Raw genomic sequence first — 15391 nt, 5'->3', positions numbered from 1 at the left:
ACCTTTGATCCTGAACCCAGCATCCTTGACAAGGGTGCAAATCACTTAAAATTATCAAACCCGCCCTAATCGAGCCCCCTCACAACTTCACACACGACACGACCCTTCTCTCCTGTGTGTGTGGAGGAGTGGGGGGGGTGTGTGTCATGTGACTAGTCCTTCCTCTCCTCCCCTCTCCTCTCCCTCCCTCCATCATACCCTCCTCTCTCTCCTCTCCCCTGTCCTTTTTCTCCTCTTCCATCTCTCTCCTCTCCCATCCCCATACCCTCCTCTATCTCTCCCTCCCTCTCTCCTCTCCCTCCCACCATCATACCCTCCTTTCTATCTCCTCTCTCCCTTTCCCTCTCTCTCTCCCTGTACCTCCTTCACCTTTACTCTCCCTCCCTACCTACCGTCCCTCTTCACTGTCCCCCTCACCTCTCTGTCCTCTCCCTCTCTCCATCATACTCTCCTCTCCCTCTCTCCTCCCCTCCCTCTCTACTCTCTCATCTGCCCCTCTCTCCCCTCCCTCCCTCTCCCATCTCTCCCTCTCTCCCTCCCTCTCCTTTATTGGCATGACAGACATCGGCAGTATTGCCAAAGCAATTACATTACATATCATATGAACAATAGATTTACAACAACAATAACAACAAAACTAATACTACTACTACTACTAATAATAATACTACTAATAATAATAATAATAATGACCGCTGGTATATAGACTGTAACTCAGAGTAGTGTTATAGAAGTAACGCCCCTGTGCAGAGTGTTCACTGTGTGTCCCTCAGGCTGTGACAGGCGCACACATACTGGGCAGCCAGTGGGGCTGTGTGTCCCGTTCCCAGGAGGACTGACAGTTTATCTTGGTCAGTCAATTGTGGGAAGTGTGGGAGGGAAATAGTCATTTTTTTAAGGAATTTGTCCTTTGTTTGGGAGTATTTCTCACAGTGTAGGAGAAAGTGCATCTCTGTGTCAACCTCTCCTGTCTCACAGTGACCACAGAGCCTGTTCTCTCTGGATAGCCAGGTCTGCCTGTGTCAGCCTTTTTCAATGGCCAGGCTGTGGTCACTGAGCCTGTACTTGGTCAGGATCTGCCTCTGCTTTGTATCTCTGACAGTGAAGAGATCCCCTCCAGAGTAAAGTCTCTTTTTAGGGCTCGATAGCAATCCAGTTTATTTGGGGTTTTTGTTTCTTTGTCCCAATGTTCCAGATAGGAGTTTTTGATTTGTGTTACAGTTCGGTTGACTCTGATTGGCAGTGCTGTAGCAGAGCTGTCCTGAAGCTGGTTAGTGTTAGTGTGGGTTAGTGTAGTGAGCTTCAGGACCAGCTGGCTGAGGAGACTCTTTTCTGGGCTGAGCTCTTGGATTAGAAGGGCCTTGTACTGGAGGGAGTCTGGCTCACTTCTGTTTAGATGCATCCAGAATTGTAGTGCTCTTTTTTGCATGCTGGTGAGCAGTGGGTAGCAGCCTGATTCAGCCCTGCATGCATGGTTTGGTGTTTTCTGCTCTACCTGTAATATGTTTTTGCAGAATTCAGCATGCAGGGTTTCTACTGGATGTTTATCCCATTTTATATAATCTTGTTCACTGACTGGACTCCATACCTCACTTCCATATAGCACAATGGGATGGATAACTCTTGTCAGATTGTGACAGGTAGATTTATTTTATAAAGCCTCCTTTTGATGGTATAAAAAGCTCTGCAGGCTTTTTCTTTTAGTGCATTCACTGCCAGGTTAAAGCTCCCTGACGCACTGATGGTCAGGTCTAGGTATGTATATTGTGTGGTGTGTTCTAGGGTGGTGTTGTGTAGAGTGAAGTGGGACCTGCTTCTTTGAGATCTGGCCTTTTTAAGATCATAATTCTGGTCTTACTCATGTTTACTGTCAGGACCCAGGTCTGACAGTACTGCTCTAGCAGTGACAGGCTCTGCTGTAGACCCTGCTCTGTGGCGACAGCAGGACCAGGTCATCTGTGTAGAGCAGGAATTGAATTTGTTTGTCGTGTAGAGTGAGGCCAGGGGCTGCAGACTGCTCCAACACCGCTGCTAATTCACTGATGTAAATATTGAACAGTGTTGGACTCACACTGCAGCCCTGTCTCACTCCACGACCCTGTGTGAAGAATTCTGTTCTTTTGTTGCCAATTTTTATTCCACACTTGTTTTCTGAGTACATTGACTTCATTATGTTGTAAATTTTACCCCCTACACCACGTTGTAGAATTTTATAATTTAAACCTTCATGCCAAATGGAATCAGATGCTTTTTTAAAGTCTGTAAAACAAGAGAAAATGTTTCCTTTATTTTTTTGTTGTACATGTTTGTTGATTAGGGTGTGGAGGGTGTAAATATGGTCATTGGTAATTTGGTAGAAATCCAATCTGACTTTTACTCAAGACACTGTTTTCGGTAAGGAAGGCCAGTATTCTGGTATTGATGATACTGCAGAATACCTTCCCCAGGTTGCTGCTCACACACATGCCTCGGTAGTTGTTGGGGTCGAGTTTGTCTCCACTTTTGTAAACTGGGGATATAAGCCCTTGGTTCCAGATGTCAGGGAAGCAGCCTTCCTGTAGTACCAGGTTGAATAATTTAAGCAGGGCCTCCTGCAGCTCAGGGTTGCTGTGTTTGAGCATCTCGGTACTGATGCTGTCGGGGCCACAAGCTTTCCTGGGTTTGAGTCCCTGGAGCTTCTCTGCTAGCTCCTGCAGGGAGATTGGGAAGTCCAGTGGATTCTGGTTGTCTTTAATAGAGAGTTCTAATGATTTAAGTTTTTCCTGAATTAAATTTTGCTCTGTTGTAAAATCCTCTTGTAGGGTTTCTTTGTAAAGATCTTCATTTTGTATTGTCAGTTCTTGTTTCTGTGTGGAGTTCATATTGTTCCACGTTCCCAGAACTGATTTTGGTTAATAGATTCCTCAGTGTCTGTGAGGGTTGTGTTCATGTGTTTCTCTTTGTTCTGTTTCAGGGTGTGTTTGTGTTGCTTTAGGGTCTCGCAGTACCTGAGGTGTAAATCTGGGTTGTGTCGCTGATGATGTTTTTGATTTGATTCTTGTCTTAGTTTTTTCCTTATTGTTTCACATTCATCATCAAACCATTTTTCTTTGGGTTTGTGCTTCTGATTGTTTTTCACTTGTTCATTTTTTTTTAGATTTGCCTTGCTTGCTGTTTTTTTCTAATATTTCATTCATGTGTTTAACTGCCAGATTTACTCCTCTCACATTAGGCTGGCACGGTGTGATTTGGAAGGTGTCAGTAAGGTTAGTGATTTCAGGAGAGCCAGTTGCTTTATCGAATTCATCTGTGCTGTTTGGAGCCCATTTATAAGTATGGTTTGGATGGTACAGCTTGCATGGCTGATTTAGTGTGTTACTGGGCTGTCCTGTTCTTTGTAGGAACACAGTAATTTGACTGTGGTCTGACAGAGGTGTTTGTGGCCTGACAGTGAATGCATTAATAAAGGAGGGGTCCAGGTCAGTGATGGTGTAATCAACTACGCTAGTCCCAAGAGCTGAGCAGTATGTGAATCTACCTAAAGAGTCCCCTCTGATCCTGCCATTAATGATGTACAGACCCCAGGCTTGGCAAAAATGCACTAACTGCCTCCCATTTGTGTTCACAATACAATCAGGGTTGTTTCTGTGGATTGAGGTAGGTGTGAGGTACAGAGGGGTTTGTCCAAATACATGGCTGTTACCTTGTGTGCTTCTACAGTCAGGCTCTGCTCCTGTTCTGGTGTTGAAATCCCCACAGAGCAGCACATTTCCCTGGGCCTGGAAATGGCTGATCTCTGTGTGGAGGTTATGAAAATATTCCTCATTGTAGTTTGGGGATTCAGAGGGAGGGGTGTAGGCTGCACACAGGTAAACGTCAGTTTCACCTTGGACTGCGTTTTTGTTTATTTTGAGTCGTGTGTGTGTCTGTGTGACAGGGTGTTACTCGTGTCACGTGTGTGGGTAGCCGCTGTTCAAGCAATACAGAGAGACACTGGGGAGGTGTAGTTGAAACGCCGGCACAGGCGCGCAGGATTTATAAATAATAAACAGAAAGTAAATAAAGGTGGTCATGTGACGTTACCAGCTATGGTAACACACAGAGGACACATACAGCAAGCTGTACAAAAATACAAAATAAAACACAAAAATTACAAATAAAAGGTGCCCCAGAGGGCGAGCGCTAGCCTTATAAACGAGGCGTCCCGCTCCAGGAACCGGCTACACTACGTAACTCTCGCTATACATCACATGGGATCACTATCCCCTAACTAACCTACTCATGAGCCGGTATTCATACAACGACTCGTGCTGCTTCATACGGCCTTGGCTGGGCATTGCCTTCATAAGCTCCGCTTGCAGTCTCAGGGTTGCGTAGCGGTCGTTCCTGCAGAACGGACCCTCTCCTCCCGAGTATATGCCGCTCCCCTCTGGCATGGCGTTACAGTCGCCCCGAACCATCTCCCGCGGATGCTTTTGAACTGACGGACACTCGGTCAAGACCCGCCCACCTGCTGATTGAGGTCCAGCACAGCCAATCACTTGCTGCCCTTCCCCTCAACCAAGCCTAGCAGGCAGCAAGTCTCAATCGAGCGCCCGTCCGTAAACAATAATTCAATCATACTAATCAACTCCAAAACGACAAACAATAAACTCATTTCCCCATACAAATTATACCAACTCTAATTTAGACACGTGCAGGGCAATAACTCTGCTACAGTCTGACCTTGTTTAATTGAGCCGATGGATTGGGCGAGCTCCCCTCTGTGCCACACTAGTATTCCCCCCGAGTCCCTGCCGTGTGTGACTGTGCTGTGTTTCAGGGAGGGCACTATGATCTCCCTGTAGCCTGAGGGACAGTGAGTGGCACATCTGCACGGCACCACGTCTCTAATAGGATCATAATATCAATATTATTTACACTGAGAACAAACTCAGGGTCTGTGCTCTTCAGCCTGAAGACCGAGGAGTACAGACCCTGGATGTTCAGCAGCTGATTGAAAGAGATCTCATCTTCTCATTTTGTTTTTTAAATTTCTATTATTTATAATAAAAAAATGCAAATTACAACATTAAGTAAATATGTAGATGTGTCTGGGCAGTGATACTGTGTCTGATACACACACACACACACACACACACACACACACACACACACACACACATTGTTTTTCTTCATATTCATATCACATTCGTTTCTGGTATTTTCCCAGGTAAACTAGGGTTTCCTGTGTCCTACCCGAGTGCTGTGGGTCCCTCAGTCCAGCAGTCTTGAGCAGAGGATGTTGAGGAGCTGTTTTATCTCACCCAGCTCAGTGGTGGCAGGGGGTGCTGGCTGAGCGAGGGCTCCAGCGTAGCTGAGCTGGTGCTGCGGCTGGTTGGTGTGCGGAGGGGCTCTGGGTCTGGCTGGTCCTGGCTGGGCTGTGCTGCTCTGGGTTGCAATGGCTCAGGCAGTGTTGGGCCGTGCTGTGCGGGTGAGGGGTGTGTTGGCCCCTCACAGGTGTGTGTCCTGTGGCTCCAGGGGGTCTCCTCACTGGTGTGTGCTCTGTGGCTCCAGGGGGCTCCTCACTGGTGTGTGTCCTGTGGCTCCAGGGGGTCTCCTCACTGGTGTGTGTCCTGTGGCTCCAGGGGGTCTCCTCACTGGTTGTGTGCTGCGCTGTGCTGGGGGGGAGGGGGGCTGGCTGGGCTGCGGCCCATGGCTGTATCCTTGAGGGATTTATCAAAGACCCGGACGCCTTCCTGGTTGAGGTGCACTCTGTGATACAGCTGCCAGGGGCTCAATGTGGGGGGGGGGGGGGAGGGGGTGTGCCAGGTGGACGCTGGGCATCAGTGCACAGCCCCGGATGATCTCAGCGTTGATATTAATGGTGATGTGTGGGGGGGGGGGGTCTGCTCTGTGGAAATGACAACTCTGGAGTCTGAACTCCTGCGTGGAGAAAAATAAAAATAATAAAACAGGATTAAAAAAAATAAAAGATCATAACAATAAAAGCGTCAGACCGCAAAAAAAGTGAATCTGATGTCTTAATGGACGCAGTTCTTGGTCACAGACCTGCAGCGACCGGCGCCGATGTGTTGAATTCAGAGACTTGTCTTCTGGAAAGTATTTCTCCTTTAAATTGTTTAACGCTGACAGGGATCATTTCAAACAGAGACAAATCAAACCTTACAGTGTGTGAACTGCAAGGTCTGCTGCTGCTTCATGAATTGAGTTCCATGTATTTATCAGCAACGCTTTATATTGCGTGACATAAATTAATATTAAATAGATATGCGATAGATATTAAATGAATGTTAAATTAATATTTAATAAATGTGCACTAGCTGGTTTCTTGCTAAATGTTACCCAAATATCGATTGAAAATGTAATGGCACGTCACGTCCATTTATATTACGTTTTGTTACCGTTGAAAATATGTAATAATTTCCCCTTATTGAAAATACAGTTAATCTGACTTGAATGTCAATGGAAAGTAACAAGGAATAATTGAACGTAAATTTAATATGCAATTCAACATTCATTTAATATCAGTTTAATATTAATTTATGCCACGCAATATAAAGCATTATCATTTTTTCTAATGAATAAAGTGATCAGTAATCGCGCAGATTATTTTGTGGTTACTTTATAAACCAGCCCTTAACAGAAAAATAAAAATAAGCTCCATATAATGGAAATGTGAAAGTATCTGAAAATCACATTCAATTCGGTCATTTAAAAAAAAAAAAAATCCCATCTATTAACATTGCATGTATAAAAACAAGCTGTAAAGAAAAATCTCTTTAATGTTTCGTTTAGATTTTGTTTTTAATAGGTCTGCTTTAAATCTATTTCTCTGACGTGTTTACAGACATTTTTTAAATACTATCTGTAACTTTTTAAAGTTATTATTAGTCGTAGTTAATGTAACTTTAATAATATGAAATGAAATTATTCGGTTTGTATTTGCAGTCAGCAGCATGTGAAACACAAACCCATATTTGTGTATTCCTGTGAAATCTTTTGGTACTTTATCGTTTGGGACAGTCCGACCTCGGGATCCATTCTCAAAACAAATCCACAGCACTCCTCTGTGCGCGCGTGTCCGCGGAATCTGACGTCACGTTCCACAGTGCAGCTGATTCTTTGAAGAGCAGTGTGAACACACCCGCGCAGGGGGGGCTCGGCTTGGGTCCGGCTCGGCTCGGCTCGGCTCGGCTCGGGTGTGCTAGTCTGAAAGGCTATTAGATGGAGGAGAGTGACATTTGTTTGATTATGATTATGACACCCGCGCCGCGCCGTGCTCTTCAGGTCTCTCACGACTCATTACGTTCACTGCGGTTTCCATGACAACAGAACACTGCTACAGTTCAAAATTCGAAAAACTGCTACAATTCCAACTGCAATTCCAAACTGCAACTTGAGTTTAGCCTGTCCATTTAAGAGACTTTACTGTACGAGGCGATCTTGGGGTTTAGTTCATATTTATATCTAGTAAATATTATTTCAAGATTCATTTTAATTGAGGTAAGAGGCTCACCTTCTGCCTTTCTTTCTTTCTTTCTTTCTTTTTTTCTTTCTTTCTATCTTTCTTTCTTTCTTTCTTTCATTCCTCTTTTCTCTTTTATATTATTTTATAATAATAATAATAATAATAATAATAATAATAATAATAATAATAATAATGTCTCCTCTCTGCTCCACAGTTGATGTGTCTCTGGACCCTGATACAGCACACCCCCAGCTCATCCTGTCTGCGGAGGGGAAACGAGTGAGAGTGGGAGAGACACGGCAGCGTCTCCCTCACAATCCAGAGAGATTTGAAGTCTGGCCCTGTGTGCTGGGCAGGGAGAGCTTCACCTCGGAGAGACGCTACTGGCAGGTGCAGGTGGGGGGGAATACATGGTGGAGATTAGGAGTCAGCAGAGAATCTGCCCTGAGGAAGGGGGTGTTCAGCACGACCCCCCAGCAGGGTTACTGGACTGTGGAGTGGTGGAGGAGTGGAGATGGGTTCACTGCTCACACTGCCCCCCAGACTCCCCTCCCCCTGAGCCTGAAGCCCCAGAAGCTGGGGGTGTATCTGGATTATGAGGAAGGGCAGCTCTCCTTTTACAATGTGGAGACCAGATCTCACATCTACACTTTCACTGACATGGAGTTCAATCCCAATGAGAAACTCTATCCATTCTTCTGGACTGAGGACTGGGATACAGCCCTTGTGCTGGAGTCCCCTGACCCTGTCAGCGCTGCAGATTAAACACACATTGCTGTCTGAACCAGGAAACTATTCAAACAGCTCAGACAATCTCCTCTTCACTTTCACTGACACTCTCTCTGCACTTTTCTGGGCTGATGAGAAGAAATCCTCTCTCTTCCACCCTCTTACCCTGAGACCCTCCTCTTTATTTCTCTACACCCCCTTTCCTACTCTCCCTTCCTGTCTGCCTCTCTCTTTTCCCTCCACCTCTCCATCTCCAGATCCCTCTTTCTCTCCTCTTCTGCTCTCCTCTCTGCTTCCCCTATGGCTCTCCTCTCTCTTTATCTTTCCCGGCCCGCTGATGTTAATCCCATCTCTTTCCCACTCTCCCTCTCTCCACCCTGCCCTCTCTACTCTCCCTCTCTCCACTGTCCCTTTCCCACTCTCCCTCTCTCCACCCTGCCCTCTCTACTCTCCCTCTCTCCACTGTCCCTTTCCCACTCTCCCTCTCTCCACCCTGCCTTCTCTACTCTCCCTCTCTCCACTGTCCCTTTCCCACTCTCCCTCTCTCCACCCTGCCTTCTCTCCTCTCCTTCTCTCCTCCATCCTCTCTACTCCCTCTCACCCCCCTGCCTTCTCTACTCTCCCTCTCTCCTCCATCCTCTCTACTCTCCCTCTCTCCACCCTGCCCTCTCTACTCTCCCTCTCTCCACTGTCCCTTTCCCACTCTCCCTCTCTCCACCCTGCCCTCTCTACTCTCCCTCTCTCCACTGTCCCTTTCCCACTCTCCCTCTCCACCCTGCCTTCTCTACTCTCCCTCTCTCCACTGTCCCTTTCCCACTCTCCCTCTCTCCACCCTGCCTTCTCTCCTCTCCTTCTCTCCTCCATCCTCTCTACTCCCTCTCACCCCCCTGCCTTCTCTACTCTCCCTCTCTCCTCCATCCTCTCTACTCTTCCTCTCTCCACCCTGCCCTATCTACTCTCACTCTCTCCACCCTGCCTTCTCTCCTCTCCTTCTCTCCTCCATCCTCTCTACTCTCCCTCTCTCCAGCCTGCCTTCTCTACTCTCCCTCTCTCCTCCATCCTCTCTACTCTCACTCTCTCCACACTGCCTTCTCTACTCTCCCTCTCTCCTCCATCCTCTCTACCCTCCCTCTCTCCTCCCTGCCCTCTCTCCTCTCCCTCTCTCCTCCATGCCTTCTCTACTCTCCCTCTCTCCTCCATCCTCTCCTCTCCCTCTCTCCTCCCTGCCTTCTCTACTCTCCCTCTCTCCTCCATCCTCTCTACTCTCCCTCTCTCCACCCTGCCCTCTCTACTCTCCCTCTCCCTCTCTTCTCCCTCTCCCTCTCTCCTATCCCTCTCTCCTCCCTTTCCCCTCTCCCTCTCTCCTCCCTGCTCTGTCCTCTCCCTCTCTCCACCCTCTCCCTCTCTCCTCTCTCCTCCCTCTCCCTCTCTCCTTCCTCTCTCCTCCCTCTCTCCTCCATGCCCTCTAGTCTCCCCTCTCTACTCTCCCTCTCTCCTCCCTGCCCTCTACTCTCCCTCTCTCCTCCATGCCTTCTCTACTCTCCCTCTCTCCACCCTGCCTTCTCTACTCTCCCTCTCTCCTCCATCCTCTACTCTCCCTCTCTCCTCCATGCCTTCTCTACTCTCCCTCTCTCCACCCTGCCTTCTCTACTCTCCCTCTCTCCTCCATCCTCTCCTCTCCCTCTCCTCCCTGCCCTCTCCTCTCCCCTCTCTACTCTCCCTCTCTCCTCCATCCTCTCCTCTCCCTCTCTCCTCCCTGCCCTCTCCTCTCCCCTCTCTCCTCCATCCTCTCCTCTCCCTCTCTCCTCCCTGCCCTCTCCTCTCCCCACTCTACTCTTCCTCTCTCCTCCCTGTCCCACTCTCCCTCTCCTCCCTCTCTCCACCCTGCTCTTTCCTCTCTTCACCCTGCCCTCTCTACTCTCTCCCTCTCTCCCCCTGCCTTCTCTCCCTCACTCTTCCCTCTCCCTCTCTCCTCCTTCTCCCTGCCCTCCTCTCTCTCTCTCCTCCCTCTCCCTCTATTCTCTACTCTTTTTAATGTGATATTTTGTAACAGCTGTAAGTCTCCCTGGATAAGGGTGTCTGATAATAAATAAATAATGATAAAAGATGTTCTAGACAATAGATGAATGCATTATTTTCCATGTAATCAGTATTTACACTGAAGCTGAGATGTTCCCTGAATATTATTCATTGCTAAACTCAGTGAACTGATTTCTGCTATTTTGATATGAATCTTCTGTTCTGTTTTTGTAGCGCATCTATTTTCTATCTTTCTTGATAAAATGTATTAAAGATATAATGGTGTTGTGTGATTTACTGCTCAATTGTTTACCTCGGCAATCTTGAACCCGTAAAAAGAAAGACATTCATGACAGCAGAGTGCTGATTAAATGAGACCATTACACATATGAATGAATTGTATCCTTAAACTGGACATTTTAATTGTGATTCTTCACACATAACTCTCAACAATAACAAGCCTGTTGGGTCCATGAGCAGATTCTTCACAGAGACAGCTGGGGCTGTACTACAGATCCACACCGCTGAGGAGAGAGGGGAGGGGGAGAGGGAGGGAGGGGGAGACAGCTGGGGCTGCACTACAGATCCACACTGCTGGTGAGAGAGGGGAGGGGAGAGGGAGGGGGAGACAACTGGGGCTGTACTACAGATCCACACTGCTGGGGAGAGAGGGGAGGGGGAGAGGGAGGGAGGGGGAGACAGCTGGGGCTGTACTACAGATCCACACCGCTGAGGAGAGAGGGAAGGGGGAGAGGGAGGGAGGGGGAGACAGCTGGGGATGTACTACAGATCCACACCGCTGAGGAGAGAGGGGAGGGGGAGAGGGAGGGAGGGGGAGACAGCTGGGGCTGTACTACAGATCCACACCGCTGAGGAGGGAGGGAGGGGGAGAGGGAGGGAGGGGGAGACAGCTGGGGCTGTACTACAGATCCACACCGCTGAGGAGAGAGGGGAGGGAGGGGGAGACAGGGGGAGACAGCTGGGGATGTACTACAGATCCACACCGCTGAGGAGAGAGGGGAGGGGGAGAGGGAGGGAGGGGGAGACAGCTGGGGCTGCACTACAGATCCACACCGCTGGGGAGAGAGGGGAAGGGGAGACAGCTGGGGCTGTACTACAGATCCACACCGCTGGGGAGAGAGGGGAGGAAGAGAGGGAGGGAGGGGGAGACAGCTGGGGCTGCACTACAGATCCACACCGCTGAGGAGAGAGGGTAGGGGGAGTGGGAGGGAGGGGGAGACAGCTGGGGCTGCACTACAGATCCACACCGCTGGGAAGAGAGGGGAGGGGGAGACAGCTGGGGCTGTACTACAGATCCACACCGCTGGGGAGAGAGGGGAGGAAGAGAGGGAGGGAGGGGGAGACAGCTGGGGCTGTACTACAGATCCACACCGCTGGTGAGAGAGGGGAGGAAGAGAGGGAGGGAGGGGGAGACAGCTGGGGCTGTACTACAGATCCACACCGCTGGTGAGAGAGGGGAGGAAGAGAGGGAGGGAGGGGGAGACAGCTGGGGCTGTACTACAGATACACACCGCTGGTAAGAGGGGATTTTTTACTATGTCTAAGATTCCCTGTTTAATAGTAATGGATGATGCCTCTACTTTGTTTGAAACTCAGAGTGGGGATCTACGGAGAATTGCAAGCCCTGTACACACTCCAGTTAGTTTACATATTCCCACCCTCACCCCCCCTTATTTTTTTTGTAACAGCCATCCTTCTTTGCATAGAAGTCTATATCGCTGCCCTTTCAACTGAACCCTAACCCTAAACTTGTAGCCCCAGTCCCCTCGGACAGGTCCAGTCTCCCCTGCAATAATACATGAGAACATCCTGCAAGCATTACACACATTCACAAGCATTATACATGCAGAATTCACATAGAAATAGGACACACACACACGCATGTGGGGGGAGGGGGCACACACATCCATGTAGGGGGTAGAGGACACACACATGTAGGCAGGGCTGGATTTAAGGGGGGGGGGACCGGGACATTTGTCCAGGGCCCTGAGCTGCCGAGGGGGCCCGCAGCCTGGTTAAAATAAATACATAAATAAAAATTGCTATTTAACAGTTTAAAATCCAATCCACTTGCCCTGTGATCGCACTAGGAGGACGGAGAGAGAGAGATAGAGAAAATGGAAAAAACTTAGCGGTGCAGCGAAACGAATAAAACAAAAGAAAAGCAAGCTAGTGAAAAAAACATGCTGGAAAACATTGAGACTATCACATTACGGGTTTAAATCCTATAAAAATGAAGTAACGACAGCAACTAATGAACCTGAAGAACTGGTCAAAGAGAGTTTAGGCGGCGCTGCTGTTCCAGATAACGGGGCTGAAGAATTAGAAAGTAGAACAGAACAAGGAGTCGGAGCCCGTCTGCCCACATCAGTGATCAACGATCAAGATAAACTTCAATCTGCCTTTCACTTTAACACACAGACTTGAGGAATAACATTCTGGAGAGATTCAACAGAACGAGTGGAACAGGTCTTTGCTAAATCGATGTTAATAATGTGACTACGCCACCTTGTGTTTATGGAGGACAAGGACCTCGAGTGGTTGGTTCCCACGCAAACTCTTTTATCCGGGAGAAACCAAGCAATCATACACCAAAAATAATCTTTACACGTTTTTATTAGTAATAATTATTTTAAAAAATCTCAAACACATTGACAATAATGTAAACCATATGACAATGCCACCTTCACTTCACAGTCTATAACAATTAGTATATATAGGGATGATACAATAAAACAAACTCTAAATCTATCAGTTTCTTGTAGTGAAGTTAATTAAACTAGTTACCACAGATTATATTATTGCAGTTTATATAAAATACTTGGATCTATCAGTTTCTTAGTCTCTCCGCGTTCCAGCTCCAGTCTGCAGCGCGGAATCTCCTTCACAAGTCCGGCTCTCCCTCTCACAATATTCCTCCGCATTTATAAAGGCAGGAGATGATTGGCAGGGCGGGGAGATCAAGCAGCGAGCCGCTGGCAAGCAGAGCCGTGGAACGGGACACGCGGTTGCTAAGCAACAGGGGCGGGGGGGGCGTGCATTGGGCAGACAGTCCTTCAGCCAATCCGAGTTTCGCTCGTATAGTTCCATAGAGGAAAGAGAGAAAGTAGTTTAGGGGGGTCCAGTGAAGCAAATACATCAAACCACACTCGAGATGAGAAATAATAATAAAGAGGTGAACAACAAAACACACATTTATATAAATAAATCAACACACACACACACACACAATACACATTTATCAAATAATAATATGAGAAACACAATCCACACGTGAATAATAATAATAATAATAATAATAATAATAATAATAATAATAATAATAATAATAATAATAACAATAATAATAATAATAATAAGACCCTACTACAATCGCACAGTTTCGTTTTTCAAAGCTGGTAAAGGATTTCCTCGTGATTCAGGGCAGTACACGTGTTATTAGAGTGACTGTATCCTGCTTACAGCGCATCCACTCAAACAACACGGGGGTAAAAAAAAACACATACATTTTAACACGTAGTCACGTGATCATTTCATTTCTCGTAATTACGTGTTACTTTGTCACGCATTTACGTGATGATTTTTAAACACGTAGTTCCGTGATGGTTCTCTATATACGTTATTTATTTATTTAAATTTTTTTAATTATTTGTTTATGTAAGGTATCAATGCGCTTCCTTAATATCTGTAATTACAGAACCGCTTCTGAATTAACTGCGCTGAACCGGGCAGCTGTGAAAGGGAGACTTTAACGGTGCGTTCACGGAGATCATTATGCGCAGATTCTGTGCAGAATCTGACCAGTTCATAGAAGATCATTGGATAAACTGGTCAGATTCTGCACAGAACGATCTCCGTGGACGCACCCTGAGTCTGTCTTTATTCACTTCAGTGCGCAAGCGCAGCTTTAAAAAGAGAGAGCGACGCTGGGAAATGCAGTCTTTCTTTATTCTCTTCAGTGCGCAGGCGCAGCTTTTAAAAGAGAGAGGGACGCTGGGAAATGCAGTCTTTATTCACTTCAGTGCGCAGGCGCAGCTGTGAGCAGGGGGTGTAGTGATATATAAATATAGTCCTGTAGGTCTAAAGCTGTGTTCATGAATATATCACCACTTCCTGTGCGGCTGAAGGACTCCACTTCATCTAGAGCCTCACAACGCACCCAAGGCGTGGTGATATTACCTCATGATAACACACACACACACCCTGTCCTACGACATGAAACAAACATACATGTGGCTATGTTTTAATACAAAATCTATGCATCCATAATTCTGATTATTTATCTAAATAATCTCACAGCTAATTCTTTACAAATGAATCGTTTCTACATTTCTCGGAGTGCTAAGTAGTGTGGCGTTATAGTTTAACATATGAATTATCAGTGCTATTTGAGTATTTAAAATATGTTTATCTTCAAAATTAAAATGTCAGCAACGGTGTGTTAATTAAACGAAGCGCCTGACGCCGCTCGGAACTTTGGCATTTTTAAATCCTAACGGTCTCTGCTCAGCGGAGTGGAATGTTCAGGAGCCGGTTGCCTAGCAGCGTCTCCGCCTCCTTCTCTGCCCCGCCCCCTCTCTCCTTCTCACGTGTTAAAACCCCAGCCCCTCACAGACAATTTCCGCCTGGGGGGCTGTGCCCTTAAATAAATCACAATATCTTCCAAAGTATAGACAGCACAGGCATGGTTCAGGGCTTGAATTCAAGGTAACCCCTTGGGCATCAAGACTAAAACCTCAGGTGTGATAAAAGTCTTACTCAGTACCACACTGGAAGGAGATATCCAGAAAAAATACATAAAAAAACAACAAACGCTTTTCATTTTTTTATGTTCTACAGTCATTTTTTCAACTGATTTTTTTCCAGTGCTTCACCAACATGTCTACTATACTGGGTAAAAATTTGGAACTGTTTGAACAAAGGGATCAAATTCTACAGGAGTTTTTACAAAGCTAAGCCCAAGGGTCCCCAAACCTCTCCAAAAATAAACATTGTGTAAATCTTTGTCAATTGATACACTAAGTTCTAAAGGGATGTTATCTTCTGTCACCTCACATGCTATCCATTGCCACATGCATTTGCCTTTGAAAGGCTTTTTTTCCCCTTATCTCATTCAAGAGGAGGGCGTGTTTGTTTGCACATCGATTACTCTGTGATGGATTGGGCTACAAA

General features: G+C 46.8%; 1 protein-coding gene across 1 annotated transcript in view; it reads left to right on the top strand.

Moving 5' to 3' along the window:
• Positions 1–8530, top strand: part of LOC117965860 (E3 ubiquitin-protein ligase TRIM39-like) — a 38906-nt gene extending 30376 nt beyond the window's left edge. Inside the window, exon 12 of the mRNA XM_059015735.1 lies at positions 7665–8530. Coding sequence (XP_058871718.1) covers positions 7665–8215 — 551 coding nt within the window. The 3' untranslated portion in view covers positions 8216–8530. The remainder of the gene's footprint in view (positions 1–7664) is intronic.
• The last annotated feature ends 6861 nt before the right edge of the window (positions 8531–15391 follow it).

The sequence above is a fragment of the Acipenser ruthenus genome, chromosome 51 (assembly GCF_902713425.1).
Source record: "Acipenser ruthenus chromosome 51, fAciRut3.2 maternal haplotype, whole genome shotgun sequence".
Taxonomy (NCBI): Eukaryota; Metazoa; Chordata; class Actinopteri; order Acipenseriformes; family Acipenseridae; genus Acipenser; species Acipenser ruthenus.
The sequence above is the reverse complement of the archived record's forward strand: the minus strand, read 5'-3'. Positions and strand labels throughout refer to the sequence as shown.